The sequence below is a fragment of the Homalodisca vitripennis genome, chromosome 7 (assembly GCF_021130785.1).
Source record: "Homalodisca vitripennis isolate AUS2020 chromosome 7, UT_GWSS_2.1, whole genome shotgun sequence".
In the NCBI taxonomy this organism is placed as follows: Eukaryota; Metazoa; Arthropoda; class Insecta; order Hemiptera; family Cicadellidae; genus Homalodisca; species Homalodisca vitripennis.
Window position 1 is genome coordinate 100,361,612 of NC_060213.1, and position 18,128 is coordinate 100,379,739.

The 18,128-nt window shown below is 30.8% G+C and overlaps 1 protein-coding gene across 1 annotated transcript; it reads left to right on the forward strand.

Moving 5' to 3' along the window:
• Nucleotides 1-5,909: 5,909 nt before the first annotated feature.
• Nucleotides 5,910-16,235, forward strand: LOC124366099. The gene is made up of 3 exons (XM_046822354.1): nt 5,910-6,070; nt 11,021-11,254; nt 15,957-16,235. Exons 1-3 carry the CDS (start codon nt 6,032-6,034, stop codon nt 16,095-16,097), a joined length of 414 nt encoding a protein of 137 aa, XP_046678310.1. The 5' UTR covers nt 5,910-6,031; the 3' UTR covers nt 16,098-16,235.
• Nucleotides 16,236-18,128: the final 1,893 nt, after the last annotated feature.

Genomic DNA, 18,128 nt, shown 5'->3' on the forward strand with positions numbered 1-18,128 from the left:
AACTTTTTTAATGTTATGTATTAAAGTTTCTCGTGATAGATCATCAATCTTTCTAAGAGATAATTTTATTGCTATATCTTTTAATTTCTTAATATTAAAAATATTTAGATTATTCTTATTTTCTTTATATAAATTCTTTAATTCTTTTAATTTATCTGAATTTAGTTATTCATAATTATAAATTTGATTATCCTTTGCCCATTATTTCAAATAATTGAATTCATTATCTTTTAATTTTTTATTTTCTAAGTGCTTCTTAGAGTTATAATTTGTATCTAAATGTTTCTTAAAGAGCTCTTTGTTGCAACATGGACAGTTACTCTTTCCGTTAGCCATTTAATACAAAACAATTTCTAAGTCAAATTTTATTATTTAGTAAAATATCCTTTTATTTAAGAATAATAATTTGCTAAATTCACATTATTCTCTTTCATTCCTTCTAATACATCAAAAATATACTCTTTCGCAGATGAAAAATCCCGATTTCTTCCGCAATAATCTTTATAATCATAAACATAGTATCCTAAATAATTATACAATAATATAAATTTGTTATAATCATGAAACATCGGGCATTGGTTTTTGGTTACATCAGTTGTTGAAATATAAACAAATACATTGATGCCAAAGTATTTTCTTGGAATAAATAATTCTATTAAATAACTCCCCATTTAAATGGAAGAAATAATTATTTCAAAATGTTATCAATGTGGTAATAGAGGAGAAATTCTTGATAAAATATTTCTAGTTTGTAAAAATTGTAACTTAATAGTATATGAGAAAAAGATTAAGAAATGTAAAAATAAATTAAGACATTTGACTAATCTGCTTAGAACATTGCAATATGGAGATAAAAAAGAAACAAAATTTGTTAGATCTAGGAATAAATCTTTTATATTATCTTATGAAGAAAATGAGAATATCAATGCATTATTTAAAGAATAATATGTTAGGTTTGTTGGTATAAATAAACATATTTATTATGATAAGATATTACCATTGCTCTTTCATTACTTGGGTATTGAATTTGATTATAGTTTTAAACCTGAAACTTTTGATAAATTTATACTACATTTGGAGAAAAGATATAAAGAAATTGGTGTTAAAAAATTATCTTTTCCCTTCAAATTAAATTCTCAAGATAAAGTTTGTAAATTTTCATTTTTTTCTTTTTGATGTAATTAAAATATGATATTAATTCTTACATAAAATCATGATTATACATAATACATTATGAATAATCATGATTTTTACGTTTTACTTTATATTATTTTTCCTGAATTATTTTTGTTAGTTAAAATTTATTCTTATTAAATGGAGTTCTTGAAAGAGTTAAATGATATTGGTGAATGTAAATTTAAAGATTATAAGAAGTTAAATGAATTAGAAGAAAATAAGAAATATACAATTTTGAATTTGGAAAGAATGAAAGATAAATATGGTTGGACTATTATTGCAGATTTAGAAGATTATAAAGTACATTTGCCTAATAGATTTGTAATTGTCTTAGATGAAAAAAGATTAAAGAAATGAATAAAAGAGATAATATATATTTAATGGTTACTGGTAAAAAAATTATAAAAGATAAAGAATGTGTTATGATTAAATTTTGTGAATAAGTTAAGAAATAATATTATAAAAGATTAAACATATTCACATTCTTAAATTAATTTATTCCATCCATGGAAGTTATACTATAATGATTCAAAATTGCATTTAGACCTTAGACCTTATTTTTATTTGAAGTTGTATTATCCCGAAAAGTGTCCTAGGAGTGACATATTAATATCTATTTTATATATATATATATATATATATATATATATATATATGTGTGTGTGTGTGTGTGTGTGTGTGTGTGTGTGTGTGTGTGTGTGTGTGTATACATATATATATTATATATATATATATATATATATATATATATATATATATATATATATATATATTATATATATATATATATATATATTATATATCAATATGTAATAAAATAAATAACGATGCAACCTATAATTGGAATGAACACTAGTTTCTTTTAGCACTCATGAGGATTTAGTTTTAGGCCCTTTAATATTTTAATTCACATCAATAATGTTACAAAGGCAAAAAATACCTAATACCTATCGTTGACAATGAAACGGCAGGTTCAATTAACTATGGCTTAGAGAACTTAACAAGATCACTGGAAAATGTTTTACTATATATAGAATTACACAAGGTAATAAGTTCAAGTTGAATGTTGGTAAAACTAGAGTATTTAATATGTCTATTAGAAGTAAATAGGACCAAATTGAAGAAAATAAACCAATTCTCAAGCCACATATTCCTGAGGTTATAGATGAATACCACGTACATTATGTTTATATTATTATATCTACGTTATGAGATAGTCTTCTATTACAAATAAATTTTACTGTTATGTTTTATTCAGGAAAATATAAAGACTATGTATGTAAACGTATGAACACAATTGCAGATTTTTCCACTGTCAAAATATTTTTAAATCTGTTTCCAAAACCTTCATACTATTTGAAAGAAGTCTTCCGAACGAGGGGTAAATCTATACAGCAAACTGAACAAGAAATAAATAAATTGCTAGCAAACCAAATATTAATAAGGCATCCTACGCTATTAGTTAATTCTTATAAAGAGGACTCTAAGTTGTTAGTAATGTAGATTGTACATTAATTTGGGAAAACATATTCATCATATATAATAAAAGTACTTAATTAGTTTAGAATGTGTAGTGTATAATATTTAAGGAAGGTCGAGATAAATATAGACGGCTAAAAGATATAATTCCACATTAAGTGCGTTTCTCAAACTTATCATAACGTTCCTATTGACCATGCAAATTGCTTGACAAACTTGAATTCTTGCCATTAGAGGTATGCCTCTCCCAATGATTTACTTTATTTTTTAACCATATAACACAACTGTTTCAAAGGTTTAACTTGACAATAATTATTATGTCTGTATCTCCGATTAGGGTGTTGTTAGTAGTTTCTAAACGACGGATAGTCCAGTCATTTAATTTTTTATCTGCGGAAAAATTCCTAGTGAGCTGAATTTTACACCTTCATTATACACCTTTATTAATCAAGATGTGAAAAATCGACATTGATATAGTGCCGGCTAAAAAAGTTACAAGGGTCAAAAGGTTACAAAAATCAGTTTTTCGCGAATATTTTGCGACCTATAGCTTGCAGGTCAATAAAGATCATTATACAAATTATTCCTCATACGATTATCTACATCGGGTTTGAGCGCTGAGAAAGTGACTACGTTATGATGACACACTCGTTTCTGCACCACATTTGAGGTAGAATGCAAAACGCATTTTTTACATGGTTTCCCCCGTAGGTATAATCCATGATCTGTAATAAAAGTTTTTTTATGTTATGCTCAATAATTCTTTATCTGTACATAGAAAAGTAAGGAAAAAATGTGTAAACAATTTTCTTTTATATTCATTCGTCGTCGATATCCTCAATTTCAACTTCATCAAAAGTTGCTGACAAAACATCGAGTGAACTTATTGCTGTACTTAAATCAACATGTTCATCATTTTCTTTTGATTCTGCGTTTAAGCATGACTAACCACGACGTTGTCCACAAGCTATGGAACATCCCAATCCAATGTCTTTACATCCACATTTGCCACCACAACCTTTATTACAGTTACAAAATATTGTGTTTAGTAGATCATTGTTGCTGGTGGCAATAAAATTGTTATTGGCTGTAATATATTATTTTCCAGCTCTCAAACCCCCTGATCTGGATCAATTTCTTTTCCGAGCCAGGATTTTATTTGATAATAAACTCGATACATATGCTGTTGAGCTGCTAAAGAAGTGGGTGGTAATAAATTAAATTTCTTAGATGTGCTTTCTCTTGTTAGTTTAGCCAAGCTGCAGTATCTAATTGTTAATTGAATTATCTGATTTTGGAGCACCATACATTGCTAGTAGAAAGTGTAATCCAGCATTAACAAGGGCATCTCGAGCAAAATATTCTTGTTGGAATATTTCTTCAAAATTGTGTAAATTGGGTCTTTTTTCAAACATCTTCAGGACTTCAATTTTTCCTTTCCCAAAAAGAGTTGAAGTTGTGTCACATCCGGTCATGGAATGTAGAAACAGAATATCTTTCTTGCAGTGTGGATACTTGTTGTTGTTGCAAGGAATATCTTGTTTGATTATCTATGCAGCAGTTTCTACAATTTGTAAACGTTCACCACAAAGATTTTTCTTTTTATCTCCTTACCACTATTTAGTGAAAATATAAGCTGCAGTGTCTCGAAAGCAAATTATAGTTACAGATTTTCTTTTTGCGGTAATTACAATATTACTCCCATCTCGAGTAATCATTTTTTTATAATTATCTTGTCATCTGGAAAGTAACCTTGAAGTACATCTTTCAACTCAGCCAATGTGAATTGAAAATCGTCATTGTTTTCAATGTAATGGAAAGCATTATCCATAGCAATTTTGATATTCTCATCTAATGGACGGCCTACATCACCCTTTCCATTAAGTAACAAAAAGTTGGAAAAACACTTATCATGGTACTTAGATTCGATAGAGACACAATTATACTTATAATTTACACGCTCCTTTACATTTATTTCTTCCAGATTTATTACCACGCGCCTCTGCAGCTTTTAAAACTGTGTCTTTAATGTGAGAGTACTCACTTCTCTTTTAGCGCGTCTGTATAGTTTTTCTTTTTTTCTTTCGATTTCTTCACTTGCTCCTAAAAACAATGTTTTGAAATCAAAAGAATTAATTTTGTTTAGATATATTGATGTACTCGGCTCCTCTTTGTATCGTTTGAAGGCCGCAATACTCAAATTGTTCGTATAATTTTTACGAAAATTACTGTATATATTTACAAAATGTCACAATATCCAAATATTCAATGTTACTCATCACTTCTAGAGACACTAGCATTTTGTAATACTTCTAGACCACGTATAACTTCTACTATGTCACCACTAGACAACGATTCATTACATGTGAAACATTTATCACTCATTATGAAAACTGTTCAAGAGCACGAAACTACGAAAATAATGTTTTTAACACTCAAGAAATATTTTTCAACTGAGCTAAACACAGTCAGACAGGCAGTAGCAGGTATCAAGAACATTCGGAACATCAAGAACAATCTGGACGTGTCTCAGAACAATAAAGAACGGAACATCTACCAGTGGAGGTCATTTGTTTTATATATAGTAGATTTTACTAAGTTCCAAAACCTCTATAATATACTTGGAATACTTTTCACAAATTTCCCGAGTAGAAGTTAGAAGTTTTAAGAAAACTTAAATACATTGATAAAAAACAAAAGAGTTGACGCCTTATATGCATATTGTATATAATAACCAGTGCATTCTACTCACTTTCTCAGCACTCTAGTCCGAAAACTGTTGACTACAGACAATTGCAAGAGAAATTTTTTGTAGAGAATCGTATGATAAATAATTTTTATTTTGACCTTTATTGACCTGCGAGCCATAGGTCGCGAGATATTGACGAGAAACTGATTTTCGTGACCTTTTGACCCTTTTTTAGCCGGCACGATACCAATTTCGATTTTTCATATCTTCTTTAAAACGCCATAATAAAGGTGTATTCCAAAATTCAGCTCACTAGAAATCTTTCCGCAGATGAAGGCTTGAAAAATGACTAGACTAGGATTTAAAAAAATTTTTAACATTTCATGACAGACGATGAGAAATATCTACCTGCATATATCTACATATGGAAAGAAGAGGTTTTCAATCTTAAAAATATTCTGTTTGTACCATTTATGTTTTATCTCCTCGCGTGGGTATCGTATATAATTAGCAGTCTCCACCTCATGTTTATCATTACGGTGTTGATAATTTTGAGATATGGCAAGACGACTTTTGTTTAAATACGAACATTTCTGATTTTCAAAGGACAGCAACACCTACGTGTGATTGAATGTTCGTTCTTACATAAAAACCGTTTAGTCTGTACCATCCAAGCATTGAGTCAACATGAGAAAACGTACTTCACTACTAATACTCTTGATTATTGTAAGTATTTTAGTGATTGTTTTAATGAAGTCTATCTCACTTATGATTCAATGAAATATGTAAATTTGAAATTATTGGTCTAAGAATAACTAACAGTTTGGCTATTTCAGCAATTGTATATTTTTGAATTCAAACAGTTAAATTAAATTCAAAATCCCCCACCATTGCAACTTTTGACCAATAAAATAGTCATAGGCTTTTGATAGTGCACATTAACAATTTTATTATTTCCAATTCTACTTCTAATATTTTAAATTTAGTTTTTGTAACAGTTATTTCGAATGGAAAATAATTCTTTTTGTAAATTAATAACTTCATATTCTTCGTATAAAAAATGAATTGGAGTTTCATGTTTTGGTTGTTAACACTCCCTTCAAATTTATTCTCAGGCCGATATTTTATATATTGAGACAAAGAATATATTGTTTGTTAGATACTACATTCTTGCCTTTATGTCAAACAATAGTATTTTTTTTATATTTCTTCCTCTTTTTGGGCCAAAGTCGTAGAGCATCATAGAACACTGAAATGTGTATCTCATGATACAATGAGAACATCCGAGAACTCATCGTATTGTCAATAGTACGTCATAAACATCTTCACCGCCGACTGGATACGATGGTTGTCATTTATTTAGCACCTATCTCAGTACCCTGGTGATTTTGGTGTGTTCAAGCATACTGAAACCATATAAGGTACAAAGTGGTATTACAAAGTAAGTCTACTGTTTCGATCTTTCTGAATCTTTGGATGGTGACAGTATCCCACTTAAGATGCTGAAGTAAGAGAACGTTTAAATTGAGCTAACTCAAGATTCACGTTAAATCAACCCTTCTAACCGCAGCTGTGTCATGAGCAGTGTAAAGGGTGCTAAATGTCTGGCTGCAGGGCGGTAGCTACTTGTTTCAGGGTCAAAATCATTTTTATTTTTTCAGACTCTACTCCCAAAAGGATTAATTGATTTACTGTAATTTATTGTATAAGAGCCATTTCCAACATTGTTGATATTTCTATTTAGAATGAAAATGTTTAATCTATAGAGAAATACGAGTATTTCACACACAGTGCTTACTGCATAGCAGTGGTGAGTGGTATTCTCAAACAGACCCTCTGACATGCACCATTCCCTTTCGAGCCACTTTTCAACTTACTTCAATTGAGTAATTATTACTTGGTAAACCGAATAACTACTACGTTGCATTGTAGTTAGCATTGGAATTGCTCACCAACAACCTTATTACCTTGCACGTGGTTTCTAAGTCGGCTAAGCCGATTGATTCATTTATTTCAGCAGCTATATTGAAGTGATTTAGATTATCATTACGTCTCGATCATCCTTTGATATTATAACAGCCATTCTTAACAAAGCTATTCTTTTGCAAGTATTTTACAATTATTTAATACTTTTGCAATTCAACAGCTGTTATTATTTCACCGAACATAACTTCTAAAATACTGCAGTAATGCTCACGGGGTACAGAATAGGAGTATTACGCAGATGTTCAAATACCGACAGTTATAATTACTCTATGTTAACCGAGCACTGCAGGTGCCATACTCCTTATTTTGAAGTACAAGACTGTGACATTTAGTTGTTCATTGCCCACTGCAACAACTAAATCTCGGATAGTTTGGTTTTAGTATACTCTAATTTTATTTTAAATAGTTAGAAATAACAATCCAAGGTTTCGGGTCAGAAACCATGTTCCAGACAGCTGAGTACGCAAATTTAATCAGTTTATAGCATGTTCTCTCCCTTCTTCTGTTGTTTCAGGCTTCATAGGGAGTGTACTGAAGTTCCCACAAAAGATATAAATTACATTTGACAGCTATTTTTGCCATCTTCCCGCTTTTAAAAGGATTATGAAGACTTATATTAATTCATTCCATGTTAATTACGTCCAAGAATCGCTAAAAATGGTACTTCCTGTATTCACATACCTATGAACTAAATACGTACTTTTAGGAACTACTATACTTCACCTAGGACGGAATTCTGTACCAACGTAATGCGATGATAACATATAATGAGTGTATGAGTTTTCTACTAAAAAATAATGTTTTCGACTTTATCTGATATGTTAGAAGAGAACTTATTTCTACCTAAGTGTTACCCTTAGTTTAGCACGCAAATTTCAAAATCCATAGACATATCCAAAGTCCATAGCCTACTTAGTAAAAGCAATAATGATGTAATATGATTGAGTACTATGAAATTTTTACTACGAAAGTAGGCATATATCAGGAATACAGCACTTGAGTGTTTATGGTTAAGAGGATCAGAGGTTAGGCAACTGAATTTTATATCAGGTTATGTAGGAATTTGTATCAACGTTTTCCACTGCGGGCCGTTTAAATCAACTTATGGAGTTGAGTTTGCCTAGGTGTCCCGACAACAAAGTATATATAAACGCATGTAGCTCTTGAAAACATACTTAGATCAAAAGCGTCTACTTTCGGTTCTTGCAATCTACTTTGATCTAATATATTTCAAGTGCGATATTTGAGTTTTTCTTGTCCTAATAGAAAAAATAATTACATACGTTAGCTTGAGATGCCTATCACTTTCATAATGCATATACGTTATAAGGGGAAATTCTTACTAAGTTCATACTGTATTTCAAAATGTTTAACTGATAGAAATATTTTTTCGGACTGTTGTTTGGAAAAGAATGAGTCTTTTAGACACATTAGTGTTCATTCCCCTGTTTTCCAGCACTGTATAAATGCCATGTTACAATTTTAAGGAATACTAACAGTTTCGAGTACCTTATTTAAAAAATTCACAACAGTGTTCATGGGTTTATAACAGGGTTTAAATGGTATTTTCAATGCATTAGTTGTATTAAATTCGTCACTGGCGCAATTGGAGTAAAAGTTGATACGATATTTTTCTTGTTTGTCTCCCTCCATTACACTACTGATCAAGCTGTATTCTATGAGTTAAATGTAAAAATTTGTTCAGCAAACTTTAGCTGAAAGTGTCAACAGCTGTTTGGTATCAGTTAAATTTGGATTATGTTACGGAAAACTTTCTTAATTGAGATTAGCACTTAGCAACACATTTAACGATTTATTTTTTTCTATAAGTTTAGTCCACCAGTTTGAAGTGAAAATACCGCTATCCCAAAACATTACTCAGATTTCCGTATTCCATTTATAATCAAACGTATGAGAGCAAAGCTAAACAGTTACTTAATTTAACATATTATAATATATTATATACCTTATAAAACTTCCATCTGTATGGGTATAATTATTCTTTATTAATTTAAAATCAAAAATGCAATTAACATTACAAACCTGCTTTTGAGGTTTTTCACTTTTAAAGAAAGCATCACCAAACCCACATTACTTAAACATTGTTGTCATAATAGTTAGTACGATTAACATCCATTTTAATTTTATTTCCAACGGTATAATATTTTACAATGTGAGAAAAAAGAAAGAAAAAACTTACAAGATTTCTACCATTAGTTGTAAATTTCATGCATTCTTCACATTAACAGTGTACGAATGACTTATAAACTAGGAAAGAGACACTCCATAATTGTATCCAAATTATAGAATGAAAAGTATTACTATAATATGTGAACCATAGTGCGTTGTTGGGTAAACTTTCATTCATGGCGAAAGACTCATATAACTCATATAGATTATACGATATTATTGGATTACTTTATTTTACACTATTATATCCACTATTACCTGAGAGTTAATGAATAATATTACTAAAGATCTACAAAAATTGTATTTCTGTCTATCTGTACGGCTGTTTGTGTATCTGAACAATCTGGCATACTTTAAAGGTTTATTTTGTTTATGTTACTACATGTTCTTGGAGGTTAAGAGAGGACTTTTAAGTCCTAACTTCGCCTCTGTAAATAAAGACATTTTTCATTTCATTTCATTTTTATTGTTCTGGCAAATCCCTCTTTTGCCTATATTCTGCCTATCTGGCTGAGTATCTGATTTCCGCTGGACATTTCAAGAATAAGTTGTTTCCAATTGTCCAGGATATTTAAAGTAATTTCTAAATGGACAACGTAGTATTAACGCAGATCCTTTGCATGGCTTAAATATTGTCAGGGTAACTAGATACAGAGTACACCTACAGACTTTATATTTGGCATTAAAATTTATTTCTACACAATCAAGAATTAGTTGTTTCCTATTGTCCAGGATATTTAAAGTAATTTCTAAATGGACAACGTAGTATTAACGCAGATCCTTTGCATGGCTTAAATATTGTCAGGGTAACAGACAGAGTACACCTACAGACTTTATATTTGGCATTACAATTTATTTCTACACAAACAAGAATTAGTTGTTTCCTATTGTCCAGGATATTTAAAGTAATTTCTAAATGGACAACGTAGTATTAACGCAGATCCTTTGCATGGCTTAAATATTGTCAGGGTAACTAGATACAGAGTACACCTACAGACTTTATATTTGGCATTACAATTTATTTCTACACAAACAAGAATTAGTTCGATGAACGTGCATGACTGTCCATGGGATTTATCTTAGCGGCGTTTAGGTCTGTCGCTCAGTAGTCACATAGTCAGTGCTCAGTAGTGACATATTATTTTCCTGTCTACATGGGGAATGTATGATTTTTTTCTGCCTACGAACAGAAATGAGCTACAGACTTCAGCGAGGCCTGTTATGAAAGACATATTTTGGTGTACTACCACTTGTATTTTTAAAGCCATTTTAATTCTATCTATCAAAAATTAGTAGTAACGGAGGACAGTTATTTTGCAGTTAAATATTCATTTTATGAAGATTCTTTATTACTATTTCTGTATTTTACATTAACATATACTAAATTTGTTTACATTGTTTACCATTGTTGTACATATTACACGACAAAGACTCATGTCATTAACACTGAGTGGTGTTAAATCATCTTAATTACAATGTGAACTCAGGTATTTGTTACAGGCGGCGGTGTGGACACTGACAGTTTCAGAAGCCGACGCCCATCCTCTGGCAGATGCTAAACCGGAAGCGGAAGCAATAGCCGAAGCAAATCGATGCGGGTCTTGTAACTCAGGAAACAATTATGGAACGTCTTCTAGCGGATACAGCACAGGCGGTTATAATGACGATTGTCCCTTCAGTTGTGGAGGAGCTGGAGTCTTTACCAAAATTTTAGAGGGACTTCAAATAATAATTGTAAGTGTAACGTCGCAACAAGGTTCTAATAATAGTGTTACTTTACATGAACAACACATTAATCTTCTAGTATGATCTACAATATGCAGATTTCCTAAATCTAGTTTAAGTAGCGTTTTATTTTTCAACTCATATATAAAATGTACGATTCATATTAATATTCATTGTTACTACATTTGAAGAAAATTAATATTTTCAAATTACCTAAGTCAAAGTATCAAAAGAACTTTAGAATTTGCTAACCACAGTATCAAGTAAACTGATTTTAGTAAACTTATTTATTTTGTAATATTATTGGTAAAAGAAATAATATTTTTATGTTACCTTTAACCTACCAAAAGTAGCTGTGGAGAAGAGAAAAAGTTTTGGAAAGCAATTTTTGTTTGAAATTGTTTCTAGATATGGACTGGATATGCAGACCCAAAATTCTCTAAAATCTCCATTTGAAAACATAGAAACATAATAAGCCATCCACCATTTTCTATTGCAAATTTTTACAATCAATTCATTTAATGAACTTTTTAATGAAACTATCGTCTCAAATGAAAAACAAAATTTTCCATAATAACGATTTATTTCATAATAACGATTTTTATACGTTAACACGATTCGGTTTATAAATTAAAGGAACTTTGGAATTTGCTAACCTAAATAACATAATGTTGATAAACTTGTTTATTTTTTAGTATTATTTTCTTAATGGTTTTATGTTTCCCTTAATTACAAATGCATGTTTGAAATCACCTCCCTGCAGAATATTTAATACTCTGTACATCTGCAGATTTTACAGTTATATGCAGTTTAACACCAAGACCCAACTGATTTTTTTAATACAAACTAACAAGAAAACACAAAGCACATTTCTCAGGTAAATTAAGATCTACATTTACTCCTCAGAATTCCAAAATCCCTCGTATGTATGGCCTTCCCAAAATTCACGACCCTAGCATCCATCTTCAGCTTATCATTAGTTCTCATGATTCAGTTTGCAGGGAATTTTCTAAATTTCCAAAAGGACATTTTAACGTCTTTGGTAGGAAAATCTTACTCTTTTATCAAAAATTCCAGGGATTTTGTAGAAAAGTCAAAATCTCTGACGTTGACTGAAAGTGACAAACTTTTGAACGTTGAAATTCTATTCACAAATGTACCAGTTCCATACACTCTCAAAATCATTGAATCACGTATCAAAGAGGATCAAATATCAAAGAATAGAACTAAACTTCCCGTGCCAGTATTTATTGAACTGTTATAAGTATGCACTCAATGCAATTAAAGTTAAATGGACAAATTTACCGTCAATATGAGGGAATGGCAATGGGCATCCTGTTGATTGCATCCTGTTTTCGTCAATATATTTAAGGAGATGTCAGGCAAAGCGCCTTTGGCTTTAGTACAGTTTAAACCGAAGATTTGGTGGAAGTACATGGATTATACCTTTATTGTTCTTCCAAACCAAAAAGTAGTACACAGAATTCCAAAAACTGTGTTTAAAATATAAAATGTAGTTGCAATAGGGAATACATAGGCGAGACAAAAATATCATTGAACGAAAGGAAAAAGAACACACAAAAAACGGGAAGGATGTAACAGAAAAGTCCAAAATTGCATATCATTGTTGATCCGAAGATCATCATATGAAATGGGATGAAGCCAACATAATACAACATGTTTAGTTTTTAATTAAGTGCATGTTTTAGATATAGTCAAATAAAATAAAATCATTCTTAATCAAATATACATTGAGTACGGTGTTGAGTCAAGATAAAAAGATTTAATAAGGTTTTAAATCAATGTAAATAATAAGTCCAGTAGTGTTCTGTTAACTCTTCCAGTCCAGAAACTCCTTGACTGTGTATATGGATTGACCAAGGAGCCATGTTGTTAATGCAGTCTTCAAGTTCTTCTTAGGTAATTGCTGTAGGGCATGTGGCAGCCGGTTGAAGAAGACAGCGCCACAGTAGGAGGGCTTCTTTTCAAAGAGGGTCAGCCGATAATTGTAGTGCGAATAAGTTCCCATGACGTGTGTTGTATGTGTGATGGTCCGCCAGCCTGCCTTCGTCTGATTGTATAGCATCCCAGATTAATTCACGGATGTACATTGAGGTTATTGTCAATATCTTAAGTTCTTTAAATGCGGCTCTGCACATGTCTTTGGGTTTTAGTCCTGCTAGTGATCTTATGCCCTTTAGGATAACCATCACTCGCTCAAAATTTGTTGCACTTTTGCTTCCTATACATATAGTCCATATGTAAGATGTGTCTGGAACAACGAGTAGTACGCTGTCAGCATAGAAGCAGCTGCTTCTTTGTATAATTCTTCCTATAGCATAAAGGCCACAGCTAGGTTTTTGGCATAGGTAGTTTACATGTGATGTAGATTTTTCCAGGACAAGTTGTTGTCGAGGATAATACCTAGATATTAAGTAAAACTTAATGTTTTAATTTCTGGTAGACCTTGGTGGTTATTTTGAAGTGCGGTGTATATAGGCTTGTTTAATTTATTTTCATTCAGCACTAGGTCATTTTTAAGGCAGTATTGTTTTGCCATATTTCATGCAGTGTTGGAGCTTATTTCAAATTGTTCTATTTCTAGTAAAGTTGACACACATCATGGTTGTTGTGATTCCCGTCTTGTACATGTCACAACGCTCTGATATGATTTGTTTATTTTAACCTAGTTTGTAATTATGTGTTAGGTTAGTTATGTACCGGAAAAAAGAGATCACATTGCAGATATTTAAACGTAATGTTACTGATTTTTTTGTATCACTACGGCAAATCTTGTTTTGTTACCTTCATTTTTGTAAAGAAAAACTAGTTAAATATGAATACATTAACAAAATAGTTATTATTTAAGTATTACGAACAATAAATATGCTCAACTTTCAAAAGCCAACTCATACACTTCTCAACACTAGAGAGCCCAGAAGTTGGTGTGGAATTTTGTGAATGCTTGAAATGTGAAGACATCTAAGAGGGTCTTCAGAAAAATGTTTAGTTGTAGTAATCGATAAAAAAAATTTGAAATAAAGGGATCATTCATCATACTTGGCTGGCAAGTTAAGTTGCGGCTGTTTTGCTGTCAAATTTATTGCAGGTTTATTTATTTATTATAACTAAACCCATTACATACAAAATTGCACAAATTGGTAGAAAAAGCTGAATAGAATAATCAAGTAAGAAGTTCAAAATAGTTATGATTATAGTACAATAATAATAATACCATAGTAAAAATAATTAAATGCAGACAACGTAATAATATTAACATATCAACAACGTATTAAAAATAAATAATATATAACAACAATATAATCATAAATAATATATAACAACAATATAATAATAAATAATATAATAACAACGATATAAATTAAATAGCAAGAAAAACAGCAAATAATTAGAAAATTTTTAACTCAATAATACATAATTTTATAACCATAACATAACAATAGTTTAAAAATGAAGCAATAGCACAACAATATTAAAATAATAAATATCTATAATAATAAACTATGTTTTACAAAATAAATTAATAAATAACAGCATGCTGTGTTGCGAAAAACAGCTGTGGTTCAGCCAACTATGATATTTTCATAACATTATATTACGCTTATGCATATTAACATTTAAGAATACTTGGCTAGCAAGTTAAGTTCCGGCTGTTTTGCTGGTTTATACAAGGTTCAGCCAACTATGATATTTTCATATCAGTATATTGCTTCTAAATTTTTTCTGGCACAACCATCTGCTAATAATTACTCATTATTAAAATCCAGTTATAGTGAGGGTTTAATTAAATATTAATCGAGATGAGGACGGGTTGAACAGAATGATTTGGGAAATAAAAGCTCAAAAGTTAAAACGTATCCTACAGGATATCTCTGTTTACTTAAATTCCCTATTCCCTCGTGAAAGAAGGAAACGCGAGGTGTGAAAACGTTTTTCCCCGGTTATTCTAGTACATGAATGATGCAAGTTCTCTTCTACTTTGCATAATGGACCACTATTACATAAAATTAGAATAAATAAAACTAAAAATGTGTAGTAATTAACATATAAATAGAATTCATATTTTAAATCAGTATAATTCAACTAAATAATCAGTGATCAAGTAGTCAGCTCTTAGTATAAAATTATTCTATCTTAAATGTAATTTATAATGCTCACCTTAAAGTTATCACTACTTCCTGTTACCTTATAACAAATCTAAAGTGAAAAAAAAACAATCAAAACCAGCTCACAGAAACCAAGTAGCTTGACAGGAGCAGCTGGATAGATAATATCTTGCTAACTCTTATTCTGTCCTCCTCAGAATCAGCTGACACTATAACAGATACTGACAAAATGATATTATTATTATTGCATATTATCCCATATGTTCTGCATTACTTATGTAATGGGGAAATTACTATCCCTTTGGTTTCATGCCTTTAAAAAATATTTTGTAACTTAGTTCCATGGTGGGAAATTATTCACCCTCTACCCTATAAATGGAACACAATATGTTGTTCGTTAAGTTAGAAATGTGTAAATTTGAGACATTAGAAAATATATTTCATGTGATAATAAGTAAGGATCAAAGCAAACAGTTTTTAAGCATACATTTATACATAATGTAATATTAATTGTATATTAATTAACAATATTTATGTATTTATTGTTCACAAAGTAATGGTAATGTGTGTTGATTTGATTGCAGAATCACGTGATATATATATTATGTATTAATCAAGGAGGCCTTCTTTCAGCCATTATTAAATTGATATTTGGCCCAATCCCTTGTTTGGACAATCTAGGTAAACAACAAAGCTGTTGTTGTTGTGGAGGGAATAATAAATAAACTCATAAGAAATATGTCTGTACCACATAACATAATGCATGTATATGTTTTCGTTATACTCATGCGTTTTAACATTACGGTGAGTATACCAAATGGAAAAAAATATTTTGTACAAGGAAATAAAGGTTATTTACAGTACATTATCTTTCGTTTAATCCCGATTACTGTTGCCAAACATTCAGTTATGGTCAGTAGCACTTTTACTATAACAGTCATCTACATCTTCCAACGTAGAAAGCGTCGAACTCTTTTCAGCGTCACTATGGATGAAAAACAATAATACAGCACTGCTTCCCAGGTACGTCGAGAGCGTTGCTTGTTACTGGCGTTTAGTTTTATTTAAATAAATATCCATATTTATTAACTTCTAACTAACAGTTAATGAACACAGATTAACATATCAAAGCTGGAAGATTTCAAGATTTTAATTAGCCTAAGATGATACGATACAGTTAAGAAAAAAAATACTTGAAGCTAGTACAGGCATAGGATTTATAAGTAATATTTATTTTAAATTCAACTGGTGGATATAAATATAGACATTTTTTATTGAAACCGATTGAAACGTACTCTTAAATAGAGGGAAAGAGTTTGAAAGTGCACATTCACATAGAATTTTAGAAATATGCAATCACATCATCATCTAAAGCAACCAATTTTAATTGAGTTAATTGTTTTTGCATGACTCATAATAAATGGCGATGGGAAGAAATAACAGTATTAATAATTCAGCTTTGAAGTTACAAGAATAAATTCATAGTGGAAGTATGGAATTATTAATTTTTGTGGGGAATTTGTTAGGTCATATTATATTAAACGAGGGACAGACTATAAGTTTTAATATCTTGGGTATAAGATTACCACCACAGTCAGATAGTATAAACAATGTATAAAACGTTTCTTAAAATTCATTGGGAAGTATCATTAAACATAGCCATCTGACAAAAATGAGGTTTATCATCCTAAGTAAAATTACGTAATAATAAGTCAGTATGTTATTGTTCATTAATACAAGGAATGTTAAAAGCATATGTACGCTACTTATTCCTAGTATAGTTAAATATTATGCCCATGCATTACGTAAAAGTCCAGTTTGCTTTATTCTCATTTATTTACCTTCTAGCTCAGGACTTGTTTAAGTCAACTGTTGAAGTTTATCAGAAATTTATTACCTATTTGGGATAGGGTGAATCATTGGGAATGCGCAAATATCATGTTTGTCAAAGCCTCATTTGATGAGTTCTTAATTTATTTCCGACTATCTTATATCGGTGATAGCGCAGTCTATGATAATTTCTACAGCCTGCTTCGAACAGTACATGAACAGGTTTCAGAGTTCGGTATCAGAAAATTCACAGACGTTTTGGAGCTATCTGAAGTCTATTAGCAAGACCACCTCCTATCCATCCGCAATTCATATAGATGAAGTATCTCTGTCTAATCATCATATTACAAACCTGTTCGGGTCTTTTTCGCACCCGTGCTGGAGAATAACCACCCAGACGCCACTTTCTACGTCGTCTTTCTATCACATAGTATCCACCTCCTTCATAGACACGGGTGGTGTACTGAAGACTCTCGACATTCACAAAGGGACCTGGTTTAGATTTAATTGTATTTTCAGTGATCACGCACTATGTATGCGTGCTTCAACATCCAATCACTATTTTATTCAATAAGAATCAATTCACAAGAAAAGTCTAGTAATGATGTCAGGGATACTTTTTGAGAAGATATTACTGAGTAAATAGCTTTCAAAATAAGAAGCTCATTAGCAGTCATTCAGCATGGAACTTTTCCCAACTGGTCCACTGTAACAAATATTGTCTTGTTCCAAACTCAAATAATACAAGCTTTGTCACCGAGAAGGCGGATTAATTCTATTAAACTAGACTTATCGAAGTCATATAACCTTGTCTACCTACACCTTCCGCAAATTGTGAGTGGTTTTACGGGAAAGTTTTTAGAGTGAATCATCTATTTACAAGATCTAAGACTTATAGTAAAGTATAGATCCACCTTATCAATAAA

What these genes read in the sequence shown, in the direction of transcription:
- LOC124366099 (XM_046822354.1), top strand. Translation starts at nt 6,032, where the DNA reads ATGAGAAAACGTACTTCACTACTAATACTCTTGATTATT. An exon ending in TACTAATACTCTTGATTATT is followed by an intron (nt 6,071 to 11,020) that starts GTAAGTATTTTA and finishes TATTTGTTACAG; the next exon opens with GCGGCGGTGTGGACACTGAC. An exon ending in AGGGACTTCAAATAATAATT is followed by an intron (nt 11,255 to 15,956) that starts GTAAGTGTAACG and finishes ATTTGATTGCAG; the next exon opens with AATCACGTGATATATATATT.